Source organism: Clarias gariepinus, chromosome 23, assembly GCF_024256425.1.
Source record: "Clarias gariepinus isolate MV-2021 ecotype Netherlands chromosome 23, CGAR_prim_01v2, whole genome shotgun sequence".
In the NCBI taxonomy this organism is placed as follows: domain Eukaryota; kingdom Metazoa; phylum Chordata; class Actinopteri; order Siluriformes; family Clariidae; genus Clarias; species Clarias gariepinus.
In genome coordinates, this window is record NC_071122.1 from 2,061,342 (window position 1) to 2,079,933 (window position 18,592).

The 18,592-nt window shown below is 41.4% G+C and overlaps 1 protein-coding gene across 2 annotated transcripts; it reads right to left on the reverse strand.

Moving 5' to 3' along the window:
- Nucleotides 1-1,467: 1,467 nt before the first annotated feature.
- scyl3 (SCY1-like, kinase-like 3) lies at nt 1,468-14,302 on the reverse strand. Of its 2 annotated transcripts, none has more exons than XM_053484564.1 (14): nt 14,099-14,302; nt 12,544-12,715; nt 10,192-10,377; nt 7,546-7,659; nt 7,326-7,382; nt 7,132-7,234; nt 6,568-6,679; nt 6,352-6,429; nt 6,125-6,264; nt 5,555-5,733; nt 5,109-5,280; nt 3,765-3,938; nt 2,866-3,602; nt 1,468-2,340 (listed from the first exon to the last, which is right to left on the reverse strand). In XM_053484564.1, exons 2-14 carry the CDS (start codon nt 12,706-12,708, stop codon nt 2,278-2,280), a joined length of 2,280 nt encoding a protein of 759 aa, XP_053340539.1. In that variant the 5' UTR covers nt 12,709-12,715; nt 14,099-14,302; the 3' UTR covers nt 1,468-2,277. The 2 variants fall into 2 exon arrangements, with proteins under 2 accessions (XP_053340539.1, XP_053340538.1); XM_053484563.1 differs by having other exon boundaries at nt 6,352-6,432.
- Nucleotides 14,303-18,592: the final 4,290 nt, after the last annotated feature.

An 18,592-nucleotide genomic window follows, 5' to 3' on the forward strand; every position in this document is an offset into this window, starting at 1 on the left:
TAGCGATGTGCTGATGAAATTAGCATAACGCTAGCAAGATGCTAATTTTGTTAGCATCATGCTAGCAAAATGCTAATCGCGTTAGCATCATGCTAACAGCATGCTAATGAGGGTGCTAGGGGGCGTGGCTTATGAGCATGATGATAAATGCAAAAGAGTGCCTCTACGACAGTCGGTTCCACAGTTAAATCAATGTTAAGTCTATGGGTGGTTAATTGCCCCCGCAGGGCACCCACCCCCTAGAAAAGTCACAGCACCCCGTTCCCGAAGATGGGCCGCACGGTTTGACACCTCACTCATGGGACTCAGTCAAAGTTGGTCTCAATGTTAAGTCTGTGGGTGGTTAATTGCCCCCTGCGGGGGCAATTAACCACCCACCCCTTCAAACAGTCAGAGCACCCCACTCCCGAATAAGCCGCACGGTTTGACACCTCATTCATGGGTCTACGACGAACGGTGCGGCACTAGTAATTTTTTAAAATTCCCATTATAAGTCAATGGGCAAAGTCGCCAAAATCCCCATTCAAATTCTATGGGGCAACTTTGGGGACCTCTCTTGCCCCGGGGGTCGAACTTATTCCCCTGTGCGGGGTATCATCTGACACAGGCTGCAATCCTCTTCAAATGTGGTAAATCTGACGTTTCTACAAATTTCACTCTCTGCGCTACAATCCGTCAAAGTTGGCCTCAATGTTAAGTCTATGGGATTTTTTGGCCGGTTAATTGCCCCCTGCGGGGGCAATTAACCGCCCACCCCTTATAAAAGTCATAGCACCCCATTCCCGTATAAGCCGCACGATTTGACACCTCACTCATGGGTCTATGACAAACGGTGCGGGACTAGTTACGCGCCAAACTTTTGTACGGAAGAATTTTGCAAGATAACAATAGTGATGCTTTGCAAGCACCACTAATAACATCATGTGTGTTGTGCAGGTGAAAGTTCAATATAACAGAAGTTGTGTAGATTCAGTTCAGCAGTAGGTGCAGAGGGCAGATGGCGTCTGGATCACTGGAAGCACAGGAGCAGGATGGTAGCTCCAGCCATCATAAAGCAGAATCTAGCTGGAGCAGGTCCTTCTCAAGATGCCTTAGAAACCTTTTTTGTCTACTAAAGCTGGCACAATCTCCAGATGCCTCGGGATGGGTAGAGAAATACAGAAAAGACCACCAGAGCCGGTGAAGGAGTGGCTCTTATGACATCACATTAGGGGGGAAAATGTAATTGGCTTGTTTAAATCCTGGATGATAGAAACATGAAAAAAAAAAAGCAGAGAATGTCTGTCCAAAAGTTCAAAAAAAGTAAAAAAATTTTTTACATAAGTTTGAAACAAACCTCAGATTAGAATTGATTGTTTAAAACTTATGCAAAATGAAATTTTCTCAGTTTATTTGGGTATTGGAATATTTGGACACAGTAAGCTCATCCTAGTTTAGTGTAAAAACATCACCCAACAGACAGACAGATAAATACAATAAAACTTTTATTTCATCACCATCCAACATTACAAATAAATTATAATCTCTCTTTTACTTCAGCAAAACCCCACCAATGAAACAAAAGTGTGTGTGGGTATTGTATATAAACAATATGTTACACACACACACACCTGTTTACATTGAAACTGGCTTTTCTATAAGGCTTATTGTAATAAAAGCAGAATGAAGCTCAACCACTGATGGCACAAATTAAACCCCCACAACATAAAGAGAAGTGCTGCACATCGACGTCCAGTGAAAATGCCTTCGTAGCTAGAAACTACATTTCTGTCAGGATTTGGCAAAAAAGCTACGCAAGCTTCTCAAAAAAGACCAGGAGAAGCCAGTAAACTGAAACACTGATGCTTCATATTATTTACAATTTCATTCCTTATGCAGAAGTGACCAGTCTCAATTATCCGACCCCAGTTCTTATCATGCACTATTTCTAATGGCTGATTTATTTTTATCAATAAGACTTTACAATAAATTATGTCATGCCAGTTATCAGGCTGTTCGCATCCTAAAGAGTGACCGAGCATGATGGCTCACGAAGCTTCCGTTATAGCATGGGACAATTAAAAGACGTGTGCTGGAAAAGGTAACCCCGAGTATAACAATCCAGTTTTAAGTGGGATATTAACAAGATCCATAAATGCAGTGTTGTTTACCTTGGTAACACTAAAGCTACACTTCTGGACTTACAGTAGTGTTACAAAGCCCGTCATCTGCCTAAACATGCTGTCAAATTCAGCAAATGACTTCCTGTTCACAGCCTTTGGTTCACCGTTCGAATGATCATGACCAGGTGTTCTCGTCGTCCCAGGTGATGTCACTGTCACCCCAGCCCTCTGCATCAGCCTGTGAATAACAAGGAGGCTACAGTCAGTACCCTAGATCAAGTCAGGTTACATCACCTCAGGTTTTGCTGGCAGCTAAGAGAACTGTCTTTTTGAGTTACAGAGATGGAGTCAAACACTGGGTACAGTGCAACCCCATGGCAAGCTTCAGGACGTAAAGAAGAATCACAGATTAAGCTAACTGCTGTGTTCAGTCTCTGATTAATAAAAATAATTATTAGAGTTATTACTAAAAATACAAAGATGCTAAAACTGCAAAAAATGGATACATGGATACAAGATACTGCTTATTAACAGCGCCACACTGTGGATGCTAATGGTAATTTGTTCTGATGCTCAATATACGCCACATGGATTTTTCTTGCATCACATTAAATAAAAAAAAAAAAAAAGGAACCAGACAGTCAAGTCTGAGCCGATGTGTGATGCTTACACAGTTGCGGAAATCCTTACGTGTAAACTCCTCATAAATCAGCACATTAGTTCCTACAAGAGTGACTCTACATCCTAGTGAAACAAGTCTCACCTCCGTCAAATCTACTGCGGCAAACTTGGCTGTCAGATCCAATGTGTTTAAGTGTGTAGTGTTTGGCTCAGTCTGAGGTACTGGTGCAGCTGGACGTCCTTCAAGCTTGCTGTCTGAACTCCCCATAGGTGAGAACATGCTGGTAGAAGACAGCTTAATGTCTGGTTCCATGTCAGCGAAGAGGTCCAGCTCTGGATCTCTCTCTGGTTTCTTTTTTACCTCAATGGTGAACTCTTCTCCTAGTTCTCCAGCTCCTGCACTCCTGTATCCATTCTTAGGTTTAGCTTCAGTACCTTGACCTGCTTTGCCGGGTCTGGTACCTTCAACCACCTGTTCCCAGCCTGTATCTGAAGGCATGTTTTTCTGCTCAGTAGCAGTTTTTGCTAAGGCAGTACTCAGCTTGAGTGCTTTAGACTCTCGTGTGGGTCCAGATGTTGGTCCTATGGCACTGTCACATTTTGACAACGAGACTGGCTGAGGTGTAGTAGTTGAGTGTTTTGAGGTGACCTCAGAATCTTCAAAATCATCCCAGCATTCCTCAACATCATATGTAGCGGTGGTTGGTAATTCTGAGTCACCGTCTGCGGGCCGTATGTTAATTTGCACAGGCTGGTATTTGCCAGGGTTCTCCCCCGCATCCTCCCAGTCTGGCCAGTCCTCGTCTGGTCTGCCGCCATTGCCTCCCTTTTCCTCTTGGCTGAAGCCATTCAAGGGAAGAGCTTTATTTCCACACAGCACTGGACAAAATCAGACACCAAACTAAATTAATACAGTTTACATGTTGAGTTTTAGGGCAACATGGATCAGGTACAATCATGTAAAACACTTCAGTGAGTAACCCTTCTCCCAATCTCTTCCTATGAGATGTTTGATAAAACTCCTCCATTCCTCTGACTTACCCGTCTTTGACGTAGAAGGCAGCTGGGCAGTAGCATGGCTTCTGCCTGACTGCAGAGAGTTCAGCTTCTCCAGAACAAGCTCTCCGCCTTCCAGACGTTTAGGCAACAGACTTGTAACCCTGGACGGTTGCGAACTCCGGGGCAGAGATGCTTCAACGATGTGAACCGGTGAGTCTGCACAAAAAAAAAATCAGAAGCAAAAGGGAAGAAAAGATTATAGCTAGCAGTCCGGTATCTTACACTCGTGCACACACACACCACCTGTCTCTTCTACTGGTTTGAACTGAGCCTCTTGTCCATTTTTTTTGTCATAGAGCTTACTGATCACCGCTCTATGGAGTACATATACACTACAACATGCATTTTCAAACACACATACAGTACCAGTCAAATGTTTTACCGCATCTTCTTATTCAATGTTTTTTCTTTTTTTAAATTGTTCCAGCCTCCTAACACACGGTATGACTTCTATCTGTTATGACCCAAATGAGGATGGGTGTCGCCACCAAAGCACCCCCACACCATCACACCTCCTACATGCTATACAGTGGAAACCATACAGTATATTCAGGAACCGCCTCTTCACCCTCTCTACATTTAACAAAGAACTTATCAGACCAAAGGACAGTTTTCCACTGATCTTATGTCCATTCCTTGTGTCCCTTGGTCTCTTGGTCCAAGCATGTTTCCGAAGTCATGGTTTGACCAGACTGTTAATTGTGCTGTAAATTAGTGGTTTCTGTGTCTTGCTATTTTAATAAACTTGTCCTTCGTAGCTGAGGTGGCTCTTGGTCTTTTATTCCTGGGACAGTCCTTATGTGAGCCAGTTCCATCATAGCGTTTGATGGTTTGTCAACTGCACTTGGGGATACACTCAAAGTTCTTGAGATTTTCCGGATTGACTGACCTTCATTTATTAACATAATGATGGACTGTCTCTTGTCTTTACTAACTGAATGTTTCATGCCATAATATGGATTTTGGCACCAACCATTCCTCTTACAACTGATAGTCTAAAGCACATTAAGAAGGAAATAAATGTCACAGATTAACTCAAAACAAACCTGTAAACTTAACCATTCCAGTTGAATACCTCATGAATCTGATGAGAGAATGGCATGAGTGTGCCAAAGATTGTACTTTGGACAATCTAAAATTTAAAACATATTCTGGGTTGTTGACCCCTTTTATTTTGTTTACTACTAATACACGTTCTTTTACAGTTTGGACGTTCACTGTAATGAATAATGTTTAAAATAGTAATACCAATGATAAAGAAAAAACACTAAAGGAGTAGGTGTATCCAAACTTTTGACTGGAAATGTCAACAAGTGAGACACACACTTTCAGGCGTGACCTCTGCGGACTTGCTGAAGTTCGGTGTGGTACGTTTGAAGACTTTGGTCCTCTCTCCACCCACCACCACCTGGGCTCCCAGTAGCGGAACCAAGACTGCCAGGCTTTGCAGCGTCATGGCAACCAGAGCATCATTTGTGTCTCTCATTCCCAGCAATACCTGTAACATTTAAAATAAAGACAGACCAGTTCCATAAACAGCTTTAAACACTTTAAAATGTAGTTTCCACAGCAAAATGATCCTCTGTTCACAATATAAAATTTCTCAGACATGCTTCTTTACAATGCGGTACATTTGACCTTCTTGGCGTGGTGTGGCACCCAGGGATTTTAAAATCCACTACAGATAATGCAAGGAAGGAAGTGTGGTGCTGCAGCATTAGTTGTGTTGATGGAGAGAAATGGGGTGTATTTTCCTATTTTTGTATCTTTACCTGAGGTAGAATCTGATTCTTGAGCTCGTCATGCGAGAACAACTCAGCGTAGACGTGGATATGAGAGAGCAGCACCATCCGCACATGCTCCTCCTTCACCTTAAAGAGCTTCAGGAGCTGTGGCACCACATGTCTTCGATACAGAGGCGTGGATAGCAGGCACTCATCCCCAGGTGAATCTGCAATGGCACACAGAGGGACCACATTCAATCTGCCTGAGCGTTCAGAGGGCAGGGTTTGAGATGAACACAGCTAAGCGTTGCTCCTAATGTGATACTGATCACCAAACTGAGTTTTTTGGTCCAGCCCAGTGGATGTTGGACTAAGTGGCATGTGGCCCAGTTCACACCTCTGTTTAAATATTTTTCCATTCATGTGTGTTGCATAGGATAATTAGAATTTGCATTTGGGTGGAAATTTTAATAAATTAATCAACTACATCAATAATTGTGTCATACAGAATGTATGGGGTGCCCTAGGCCTCCTGGGATAGGCTCCAGGCCGTGACCCTGAATACAGGATAAAGCGGTATAGAAGATGAGTGAGTGAGAATGTATGGGGCTTTGTTACCCTTTTTGGGCTGTAAAAGATGCGGCAGGAAGCTTTTCACAGCAGTGGCTTCAGCAAACACAAGAGAATTTAACAGTTTAGGAGCCAAACGAGTGCCAATGAGTCCTTCAGGGAGGCTGTGAACTCTGTCCAGTAGAAATCTAAAGCAAAACACACATACAGTACGTTTACTAGAGTGTGTAAAACCCAAAAACACTTAACTGAAGTAAAGTAGCACAAAAACTTACTTAAAAAACTCATGCTTTTCCTCCTCAGATTTTAAAGTCAAACTCTTTAGAAAGTTCATGATGTCCAGGAAGTCATTCCTGCTGAGATCAACAGACAAGTGTTCTGAACATTTATCTATTTACAAACTCCAACAGCGTGTTGTAAAGATAATCAGAAATGCACAGTGGTGCTAGAATAGAATTTGTGTATGCTACAAAGTCATATAGTACACACACCTAAAAAATTCATGAGTCAGTAGACTGCTGAGGGCCGGTCGGAGCGTGGGGTCAGAGGTTAGCAGGCTGACCTGCAGCGTGCTCCTCAAACTCTCCAGCAGCTCACCTGACACTGAGACAGACAGACAGACAGACAGACAGACAGACAGACAGGTCAACAAATAGCTCAGATAAATGAAAAAAAAAATGAATGAAAGATGAGGGAGGAGGATGGAATGAGAGGAAGATGAGAACATGTTGGACTCTTACAGCATTCCCTTACTAGAAGGAAATAAAAAAACATAATGCATAATGGAAAAATATGACTAACGACAATTACAGGCAGAAAAGAAGTGGCTTCGTATTTGTGCATCAGGAGAAAAAATCTAGTTAAAACACATAGTGGCATGAAAAGCCCAAAAACGAAATATGGATTTGAATGAAAGTGAAAACTAAAGGAGGGCATCTTCACACAAAACTGTGTTTTTGTAAAACACATCAGCAATCATGTTTATCGATCCCTTGAGGCTGGACAACACAGTCCACTGGTGCTGTAGGATCAAAAGCGGCTGATGTGTAACTGACCGTAACTGTCGAGCAAGGGGATAAGGGCCTCGACCAAGATGCCGAAAGAGAAGGCGTCCCGCGCGTGGGCGTATTTTTCAGGAAGCGTCTTGAACCCAACAAGCTACAGAAAATAATGACTCAGTCACTGAACTGTAAGGGTTTCTGAGGTAATGGAAAAACATATTGTATAGGTTTAAATTAGAGTGCCTCACCTTCTCCTCAGGAGGCACAGCGCTGCTCTCCCTCACTGTCTGAACACTGATGAGAAACTGGTACAACACACAGAATGCTAAAGCTGCAGCTTTCTCCAGTACTTTATTCAGTATAAGGACTATAGATTTAGTTTAAAAGCCCAAGTTGATGCTCTGACTATAACAGGACAGTCTTAGAGACGAGATCAGGGGGATTTGAGCTCATCCTGTTGTCTCTTACCTCTGGTGTTGCTTCGGAAAATTTGCAGACAGTTTCCATTCCACCAAGCTTCCAGTGTCCATCGTCACTAACGAATACTGAGGACATGCACACGTTGTTGTGGCTGGACTTTCCCTGAAAACACACAGACAGGTGAGAAATATTCTCACAGATTACTAGCATACCTCAAATCTAACTTTTAAGTGTTCAGGTGGCTATGAGTTTGACTGCCTCAGTAAAACCGTTGTGCCCTGAAGCACAGCGCTTCACTGGACTGCGGCTGACCCCGTGACCTTGCTGCTTTAGATAAACATTCCATTAACAACAAGTTCCAGGTTCATGAGGCAGATTTCTATCATCCTCTATCGACAGGTATTTACATTTAGGCATTTGGCAGACGCTCTTATCCAGAGCGACTTACTTTTTTTTTATCTCATTATTATACTGAGCAGTTGAGTGTTAAGGGCCGCGCTCAAGGGCCCAACAGTGGCAACTTGGTGGTTGTGGGGTTTGAACCTGGGATCTTCCGAACCGTAGTCCAATGCCTTAACCACTGAGCTACCCCTGACCCAATAAACCTCTTTAAAGGACACACTCTCTTCAGCTTTAAGAGTTTTTACCAAACATCAGGGTGTGATTTTCATTGATCGTCAAGAAAGCTAGGCAGATTGCAAACTTAATAATTATGCTTGAGAAACCTACATTATCAGTGAGCTGTCTTCCCAGTACACAAGCCACAATTACACAACTATGTGTTATACAGAAATAAGACATTAAAATAAAGAAATGCTTTGTGCACACCAAAACAAGACAAAGACAATAATCACAACACATTCACAAAAATACACACAGGAAGGTTAGGAATGTTAGAAATGTTTCCAAATCCAGGAACCTGGTCTTTTCAGCAATGCTGACACTATGCATGATACCCTTACTAAAGGGAAAAAAAATCAGATTTTACATTTACACTGTTACTCTTGGCTCCTGAGTGCTGCAACAGAGTTTACGTGATTATCTGGAGATTGCGATGATGCAGGAGCCTCTGTGGATGTTTCCCCTATAATACCGCAGTCACAGTCTCATCCCTTGCCATGCCTACAACAGGTTTCTACAGCTGATGTGTAACACTGTCGCAATAAAGCTACAGTGAGGAGATCCCCATCAGGCCATGTTATTTAGCACTCTAACTTATTCAGCTAACTTGCTCTCTTGGAACTAATGCTAACTAAAGACATTCACACGTCCTAAATGGGAGTCCTGAATGGGAGTGATGCGAGATGCCTACTGTACAAGCCTGTAGGAGGCAGTGTTATAATCTGGTGTTGTTTCTGTTGGTGAAGGAATGTTATAGAGCAACACAATGAAGTGTACTGAATGTCCATCTGTGGAGTTTTTTCCACCCTGATTTCACCACCATGATTCATTTTGCTCAAAATGTAATTTTGAGTGATTTAGGGAGCATGAGACATCATCTTCGCACATGGATTGGTCACCACAAAATCTAGACCCTAATCCTAATGAGAATCTTTGGAATGTGCTGGAGAAGACTTTATGCAGTGGTCCAACTCTCCCATCACCAATACAAGATTTTAGAGAAACATTAATGTGACCATTAATGGAAATAAATGCTGTGACATTGCATAAGCTCATCAAAATTATGTCATAGCTATAATCAAAGCAAAAAGCAATGAAATATTAAAGCATGTGACTTTGTTGGCTGTTCACTCTACTGTTGGTAATTATGATACTATATGAAAAGACGAAATGTCATATAATGCTGAAAATACAACTACAATACAAGAAAATACAACTTCTTCAAGCATCAGCATGACTGATGGAAAATACAAACGAAAAGTCTTGTATAAATAAATAACCAAACATTTTATCACATGTATGCAAACCCTTTATTGTCCCCTTGCCACCATGCTGGGAAATCTTCTAGGGGAACACTGAATAGCCACTCCTGAGTGTCTGGGAGCCAAAGGAAGTGGGAGAATAGCACTTTCATTGGAGTGTGTTACACATTAGGTCAAAAAAATGCCTGTCGGCTGGTGTGGGCCTCGCCCACTATGACTGTTTAGGCCAAGACAACATCGAGGTGTCCAAAAGTGTGTGTGTGTGTGTATAAGGTCCCCAACCACAACCGGATTCCCCTAATGTTCAGTTCTTTAGAAAGAACTGCATCAACACACAGCATGCCTCTTTAATGGACATCACCTTAACTAAATGGAAGCACAGTGGAGCCACGTCCTGTGGCCTGAGAAGTCAAGCTTTTTGATTCTTTTAAGATATAGATATTTATTTTTCGTAGATTTAGACGAAAGTAATGCTAACTCAGCAGGCCAAAGATACTGCTTTCTGTTTTTATTAGTATTTCACATTACTGTGTCATGTAGCTTTTCACGTGGAGGCTTTCCATCAGGTGTGGCTCTGGGGTTTTATGCTAGTTAGTGTTAGTGAGGTTAGTGAGATGATGTGTGAGGTTCCTTAAGGTCCCTTTTTTTCTGGCTGCTAAAAATGTGTCTTCAGAGCAACTATAAAAAATTTAAAAAAATTATTGCCTGCACACACACACACACGCCAGCCCAGTGTTTTCACATGCTGTACTGTATATATGATCTCATAAATCTTTAAACCTTATTTAAATCACTCTTGCAGCATTCTTACCCTGTCATGGAGGAACACAAGCGCCTGCAGCAGATCGTAGACACCTGCACAGATCTCTTCGGGTGTGAGATTGTCCAGCAGCAACTCCAGAGGCTGTACTCGCTCCGTCACCAGGTGGATGCCTCCATCCTGCACCGAGCACGACAGGAAGCGGAGCAGACTCGGGTGCCTCAGAGTTTTTAGGTGCTGAAAGGGGATCAGAGTCCTGGTTTAGTGATACTGCAGACAATGGCGTGTAACAGTATCACATGTAACACATGCTGTGTTTCTGTGTTTGTATATGACACACATCAGCATGGGTAACTGGATCAGGAACCAACAGGCCACGACACCAATTACTCTCAGAGAGCAAGATCTTTCATTCAACACGTGTCCTGTTAGTGCAGATGTTCTTAACCCTAATGTTGTGTTCGTTTTGGGCTCACACTCAATGTTCCCAGTCACTTTTGACCAGAGTATTTTATTTCATAATAAGTCCACAATAATACATATGTTATATAATGTTGTATGAGATCTTTTTTATCAACATTACATGTTTTGAACTTGTATTTGCTGTGTATGTCCTACAGGCCTCATTGACCTGAGCTCATACCACTCAGTTTACTTTTTTTGAAAGGAAAAAACATTATAAAAATATTATTTTGACTATAAGAAATACTTAAATGAAACCTATTTTCCTGTTTATCACAGAGTACTTCACTGAAATGTTTATTTCAGTCACTTTTTTGAAACAAGTGAAAGTTTTTAAAACTCTGGCACACAATAACAAATTTTGTGTTTAAGGTCAAAACTGACCGGTATAATGTACACAGGGAAAACTTAACTATATTACAAATATAACGCTTGACCCATACACTGTATAAACATATTTACAATTTTACCTTGCTGTCATTTCTAGGACCCTCACAATTCCCCTGTTTTTCTTACCGTCAGCTAGTTTGTCTGTGTTCACTTGCATGTTCCAGGCATAACTTGTTTTCACATCACATGCTTTTTATATCTTTATACCATACTTAGATGGTTTGTTTGGCATATACTGCTTAAATGGGCACCGTCCCCTAAAACCGAGGAGATGCTCATTAACAGTGATATCAGGACCTGGTTTATAAATGATTGGCAGGTGCTCCACCCACTTCTGCCCCAGCGTGTCTCATTGAATTCGAGCTGCTTTTGTTTGGTGGTCATCAAAGCTAATCATACGTGACAGGATATGGAAGGTCCGCAAATACATTGTAGCGTGAAAAATTGCCTGACCACTGTACACAGCCCATAAGCTGGATGCAGATTTATTGTAAGATATGCAAATTAGAAAAAAGATCAAAGTGAGCACTTCCACATAGGCTTCAATAGTCACCAGGTATACCCATTTCCAGGTGTTCCCATAAACCCTTCTTCCCTCCAGGTTTGTCATGTTCATGACAATAGTTACAATGAAGTCTGTGAGGAAAAGTTGAAAACAGAACTTGGTGTCATGCACTCAGGATACGGCATGTCGGGTTAGGGTTTGGTTCCATTTTTTGACCAAAGGAGACTACAACTTCAGCTGGGTCTTCTTGCTCATCAGTGTCAGAGTCTTCCTCCTCAGGTTATACTCTGTCATCCTCAACCCGACTCTTCCTCCTCTAAACCCCCTCATTGTCAACCTGGCTTCTCTCTTCCTGATCACTGTCGTTGTTAAATATAATTCGACAGCTTTAGTGCAGTAAATGTCTGGGCCATCAAAAGGGCATAAGAAGTGTGTGTGTGTGTGTTAGTGTGTGTGCACATGCATGGTTGTGTGTCTGCTTAAAGACACCTGCATGTTTAGGTGTGGAAATGGACTATAGAAATGTGCTTGAACTCTGTTTTATACACTAATTGTAAAACACAAATTTTTATAAAAAATATTTCAAATGTATTTTGTGTGTTCAAATGCCATTTGCGAACAAAGTCATCGAACCTCATGAGACATTAATAAAATTTACTGCACTTTTTTAAAGAGGAAACATCGGTCAGATTTGACTGGAACACAGGATGAGGGTTAAAAGAGGGGTTCAGGTGGAAATTAAACTTGTACAAACTTTCCACTTACATCAAACGCAGTCAGTAAAGAACAGAGCAGCTGCTTTGACTTTACCCTAAAGATTACACTCACTGTGCTCATGAGCGCAGTTAGCATTGCACAAACGCCATGCTAGCATAGCCCTAATTCACATCATAAAACGCATGACAGAGGAATTCTGTATGCGTTTGCGATAAATCTGGTAGTCCCTGTGGTTTGTTATTTATAACTCAGAGTGCAAAAACTGAAACACAAACCAATCCCGTCTTTCGCTCTCTCAAAGCTTTTCTTAAGCATCTTTACCACTCTACCTTGGCAGCTTTGTTGACTTTGTCTTCGTTGCCCTGCTTGTATACAAACACCGAGGCTGGTCTTCTGTCCTGCAGCACAGCCGAATACATGGTGAGGCCCGAGGGCAGCGTCACTGATGGCTCTTCAAGCACGCAGCCCCTCAACCCGCTGCTCTCTGCGCCCATGCTGACTCTATGACATCACACAACATACACACAAAAAAGCAGAGGAGAGATCAGTGCTGAGGTCAAGAACTTCAGTATTATAATGCGTCCATATGATGGTCATGTGCAGAGTGTCTCACAGAGAGAGGCATACAGTTATAAATGTAAACTACAGTGATATATCTGACTTAAGCAAAATATCTGACTCGTGAAAACAAGGTCGTCGTTTGAACGGAGGCTAAAGGTCATGGCTTTCCAGACTTTATAGGTCAGAAAAGGATTTTTAACACTTGCGTGAAACACAGAGAGTATGTTGAGATGAGCAGCTCCGAGCAGAGGATATTTAATCAGAAAAGATAACCTCAACAACAACCTCAGTCTGACTATCAGTTTGTGTGTGGTGTCAAATCCAGACACATCGAATGAGATCGATTACTCCGCTTCCTGTTGTGACTTTAAGCCACGCTGAGCTTCGTGACATTTAAGATTCGCAACAGGAAAAGCATTGTGAAGCGCGTCAGCTTTAGCCTCATCAGTGGGACTTAAACCACGAGTGATTTTCTGTGTGTTCAGGTGAACAAAACTCGGGTGAAATTCTCATATTCATATCTGTACAACAGTGTTTGTGTGTTCAGTGCTCAACAACATCCAAAAGACAGAAGAAATGTTTATTAACGTATCTATCTACAGTACATCACTCAACGTATCCAGAGAGAGCCATCACGTGACTGTGGCTGAGAGCAGTCCGTCTCAAACTAAAAGTTAACAGAACTGGCAAGACAGACCGCAACTGACTCCGCCCCCATCTCGGGGTAAACATCAATCAGTCGACTGAGGAGACGATGATGTAATAACAGTGTGGCATCGTCCCTCCTGAAACGCCTCTGTTTACTGAAACTGACCTGAATGCTGTGAATTGAAGTGAACTCTCATTAAACTCATTAACACCATAAGATTAGCAGTAACGGTGTTTTTCTGTAAGCAGGTTAGGAGTGTAAAGCTGAAATATCTTCGTCAGAGTGTTCTGTGTAACACACACTGGGTTTATTTTAGGTTTTTTGAAGGACATTAAGCACCGGTGAGAGAGGGGTGTGTGTGTGTGTGTGTCCACCTGGAGTCCTGAGGAAAGCATGTTACTGTGTATGATAGTGCACAGGTGTTAAACATTCTAAAGAAAAGGGCCTGTGTGTGTGTGTGTGTGTGTGTGTGTGTTAATGTACTGGTAAGGGTTTGCAGTATGTGTGTGTGCGAGAGAAATTAAGAAGGAGTGTGTACCAGTCAGTATGTTAGTGTACATGAGAGAGAGAGAGTGTGTGTGTGTGTGTGTGTGTGTGTGTGTGCTGCCCGGATATGTCCCTCTGACTAGGATAGCCCCAGATAACTGATTAGCCTGGTTAGCTTAGCTTCCTACCTGTAAGGCCGGAGCGCCTGCACACCTCAGTGCTAGTTAGCTAATCGGCTAACAGACTCGTTTAGCACATTGCTAACGCTGTCCTTTACAGAGACCCGGGACGAATCATTCCGTCCGGAACTAAACCGCTGTTTTCCCCCGAGTGACCCAGAGACCAGAACACTCTCCAAAACACGGGGCACTTCCTGTTTGCTAACGTCAGGAACATCGGCTCGATCCCAAATCTGTACGTGCCGCCTTACTCTAGCGCTACACACAGGAAGTGCACTCCTTCACACGTTAGCGCGCAGCAGCCGTTTGTATTACAGCCAACGGTTCGGACGACACCAAGTCCTGATGTTGCACGGGGGGGGCAGGCTGAAACCCTACAATAGACTAAGTTCTGAATATACATCTATCTTTATAATAAATCCTGCAGCCACTTTATGAAATAAGACCTCATATTTAGCTTCCTGAAACGGACTCTTTAAGAAGTGTTGTAATTATATCTATTGATGTGTTTAGCCTCAAATACCAAAGAATGGTTCAGGCCACGGTGGTCCGATCACGTGACAGGTTGATGCGCGTGCGCTGTAGTGATCGGATGTTCGGATCATTTAACCGACTCAAACGAGCAAAATAAACGAATCTCTCTTTTTTTTCGCGGCATTTCGTTCGTTTTAGCACAGTGTAATTAAAATGTTATGCGCTACTTCTCTAACATTTACGACTTACGCAAACGTTGATCACACAACAAATAAGACAAAATATAATGTTATAAGAAAAAGAAAAGATTAATTTATTATTTACCTCGGCTCTGGTCTCCGATAATGACTCGAGAGATGAACGAATCAATTCTCTTTCCGGCTCAGACTGCATTAGTTAAGTTTATGGGGCTGTCACGTGATGAATGAATCATTTGACTCGTTGTGCCGAGTCACACTTAAGATTCGTTTACAAGTGCACCTGTGCTCACTGGAACCCCAGGTTACATCTCTAATCACACACACACATACACACACACTGCACTCATCTTCCGCTTAATCACTAACACATTGATGTAGTTATCCAGTCAGCAGCACAGGACAGAGGATCAGACATCAGTTCAGGGGGAACAGAGTCTGATCTGTGTGATGGTTGTGGGTCGTGAGGGGTTAGATCTTAAGAATGGGCTGTTCAGAAGGAGTAAGAACAATTAAATGGGAAAATTGGTCCAATTCCAACTGGTTATTGGAAGAATAATCAATACTTTTGTATATATATATATATATATATACACACACACACACACACAGTTAGTTATATTTTGTGCTTGATTTGTGTTGGAAATAGGTTGCTATTTACTACTTTTTAAAACATTCAGTAAGGTAAAAAAAAATTGTCTTCATAAAATTACAACCCGACTTTCGAAAAAGTTGACATTTTTTAAATAAAATGAAAATACTTTTAAATTTCACAATACAGAGATAGAAAACATAAATGTTTAAACTGAAATATTTTACAATTTTATGCACAAAATGAGCTCATTTTAAATTTGATGCCTGCTACAGATCTCAAAAAAGTTGGGACGTATCAGTACGTTTCCCATAGTGTAGCATCTACTCTTCTTTTTTAAAAAAAAACAAAAAACAAAGGCATACTGGAATATTCCTGGGCTCATTTGGGAATGTCAATGACACAATCATGCTGATGAGTGATGCAGTGTCGTTTGAGGGCCTGAAGACCACAGGCATCCAATAAAGGTCTTTGGTCTTGTGCCTGAAACAGAGATTTCTTCAGTTTCCCTGAATTTTCTGATGAAGCCTTTGCAATTTGATGTTAAAAAATGTTGTTTTTAAAGTATTCCAAAATCTTTTTTCGCACTCTTTCATAGATTTCACAGCCTTTGCCCATCTTTACTTCTGAGAGACTCTGCCTCACTTTTAATATCATAACTGCAAGTTCAAGTCAATCTCTTATATATTTTGGGTTTATTGTGTATTTGTATTTTTCATTATGAGTTTAAATAAATTACAATTCCTACAGTATAAATAATATGTATCTGTTGATCTTTTTCTCTCTTTAGGACTTCGCGCCTGCCCACAGTGCCAAAACTACAGCTAGCTGGTTTGCAATTTATAATTATTGTTAAAAGACATCATCCTGATATGATCCTTCAAAGCACTTTTGTAAGTCGCTCTGGATTAAGAGCTTATGCCAAATGCTTAAATGTAAAATGTAACTGTGCACATCGGGAGCTGGGCTACTGATGCTATTCTGACCACATTGCATTGTCTGTTATTTCATCATTGACAGCAAGTTGGGCAGGTCTGCCACAAAGACATTTGACACGATTCTGCCAGTTAATGGCGACGCTACAATGAGTCATTCAAGAGTGGAAGAACATCACTTCAGGACGACAAAAGATCAGAAAGACCTTCAATGAGCTTAACCCCCAAAAATGTCAAAACTATTTATCAATTTGTCACAATTACAATCCACGATATTGCAGCCATTGTCGGTGTGTCATGAGTCACAGGCCTGGCAATCCTTACATGTGGTTTAAGGACAAATTTGTCCAGCTGACCCAGGAGCAGAAGGAGAATCTTGTTGAAGTCTGCCAAGAACTTCGTCAGCATGTCGGGGATGACCCGTCCTTCATGTTGAAGATCATTACCAAGACTTGGGTGTATGAGTACAACATGAAGAAGCAACAGTCTTCACAGTGAAAGACTCTGTCATCTCTATGAATGAAAAGGAGAGGCTGGTCCGCAGCTCGACCAAGTGCATGCTTATCGTCTTTTTTGACATTCGCTTCATTCCCATTCACTGCCAGGTTTTAATTCGTCTGAGGGAGGAAGCGACAGGCAAGAGTGACCGGATGTGTGGCATGGGAATACCTCTACAAATCTTATTCCTTTGGGTTCTGCATTGAAGCTCTGATCTGATGAGTGATCCTACACTGGTGGCTCAGTAGTAGGATTTTTGGTTGCCATGCAGAAGGCCCGGGTTTGATTTCCTGCCAGTGTCCAAAGCAGAGTAGGCTTAATGCTAGTCCCAAGCCCAGATAAATAGGAGGGTTGCATCAGTAACGCTCTGGCCCTTAATGTACTTAATATCTAAATTCTCAAATTGAAACCATACAGTTTTTCTGTGGTGTGTTGCTCTAGAGGGTTTATACGCTCAATGTACACCCTTAAATGGTATCCTGCTCTACAAACCAGTGTTGATGATAACCATTATCGACATTTTGTGACAATGGACATTATGTCAGTGTCAGTCAGTTTGCCTTTAAGTAAGGCATGAATTCCAAACACACTCATAACCATCACTTATTTGATGACTTTGTGTTCAACTAAATCATGCCCAATGTATACAGTATAAACTACATGTTGCTTTAACAATGAGATGTTTTGATTATATTAACAATGCCAAAGTGATTAACAAAATTGGGATGAAATCACCCAAAATGCTATTGTCAGAAGGCCAGAAGAGAACCAGACTCAGATGAAAAAAATGTGAAGGCCAGGCTTAAACAGGAAACAAGCCCTTAACTCTAGACCTACATATGTGGTTTTTGACATTATTGGAGGAAAAAACATGCATGCTTTTAAACTTTAAGGTGCTGTACGGTGATGGTGAGTTCACACTTGTAGAGAAAAGTGAGCATGTTCCTCCCAATGCTGAGGAAATGTTTATTTTGAATCTTAGCCATGGTATTGAGAAAGAAGGTGGATCCTAGCTGGAAGAGCCAGTAATGACTGACACCGCAGCTCAGAGAAAAGGTCAGGAGCATACTTTGCCAAACAAAGATGTTGCCACCTATAAGTCACTCCCTAAATAAGAAACTGAAGGAGCAGAAGTACAAGGTTGCCTGGCAGAGGAACAAATTACTCGAACTCAACTACAGCAAACCAAACTTGATCTTTCCCCAAATTAAACCTCTGAACAGTCTTCATTTTGTTTCCTTTTGTCATTTATTCTTTTTATAATTTAAAAAACATGTCTAATATAATTATCAATGTATTTGCAAATAATGTAAACCATATTGGTTCATTGTTATTTATTCATTGTTAGTTACATGAGGAATATTTGTGCTATTATAATGCTGTTTTTAGTTTTGTTAAATAAAAAGACTGATCCTGATTAAACTTTTTAAAAAGCTGTGTCCTGGTCTTTTCCCAGTCTTTAGCTGTACAGTGCATAGGCTGACCAAGATAAAACTGCACATGGCTGCTGTAGCACTCATATTTATTTACCCCATTAGAAGTGAGTTGACTCAGTAACATAATGGGTTATGATTATTTGGGCTATGAAACTCGTTCCCTAACGCTTTTATAAAGGTGTGTGATGTATAAGGATATTCTCATAACATCAGGAACTTCTTTTCACATAAATTGTGAAATAACCTGCAGATGCAACTTTTCTTTGTCTTCCTTCCTGTTAGGTTTATCCTGTTACATGATGAAATGGTGTGTAGAATAACCAAACCATGGCTGCCTTTTAATGACGATGAAAGCAATAAGCAAGGCATAT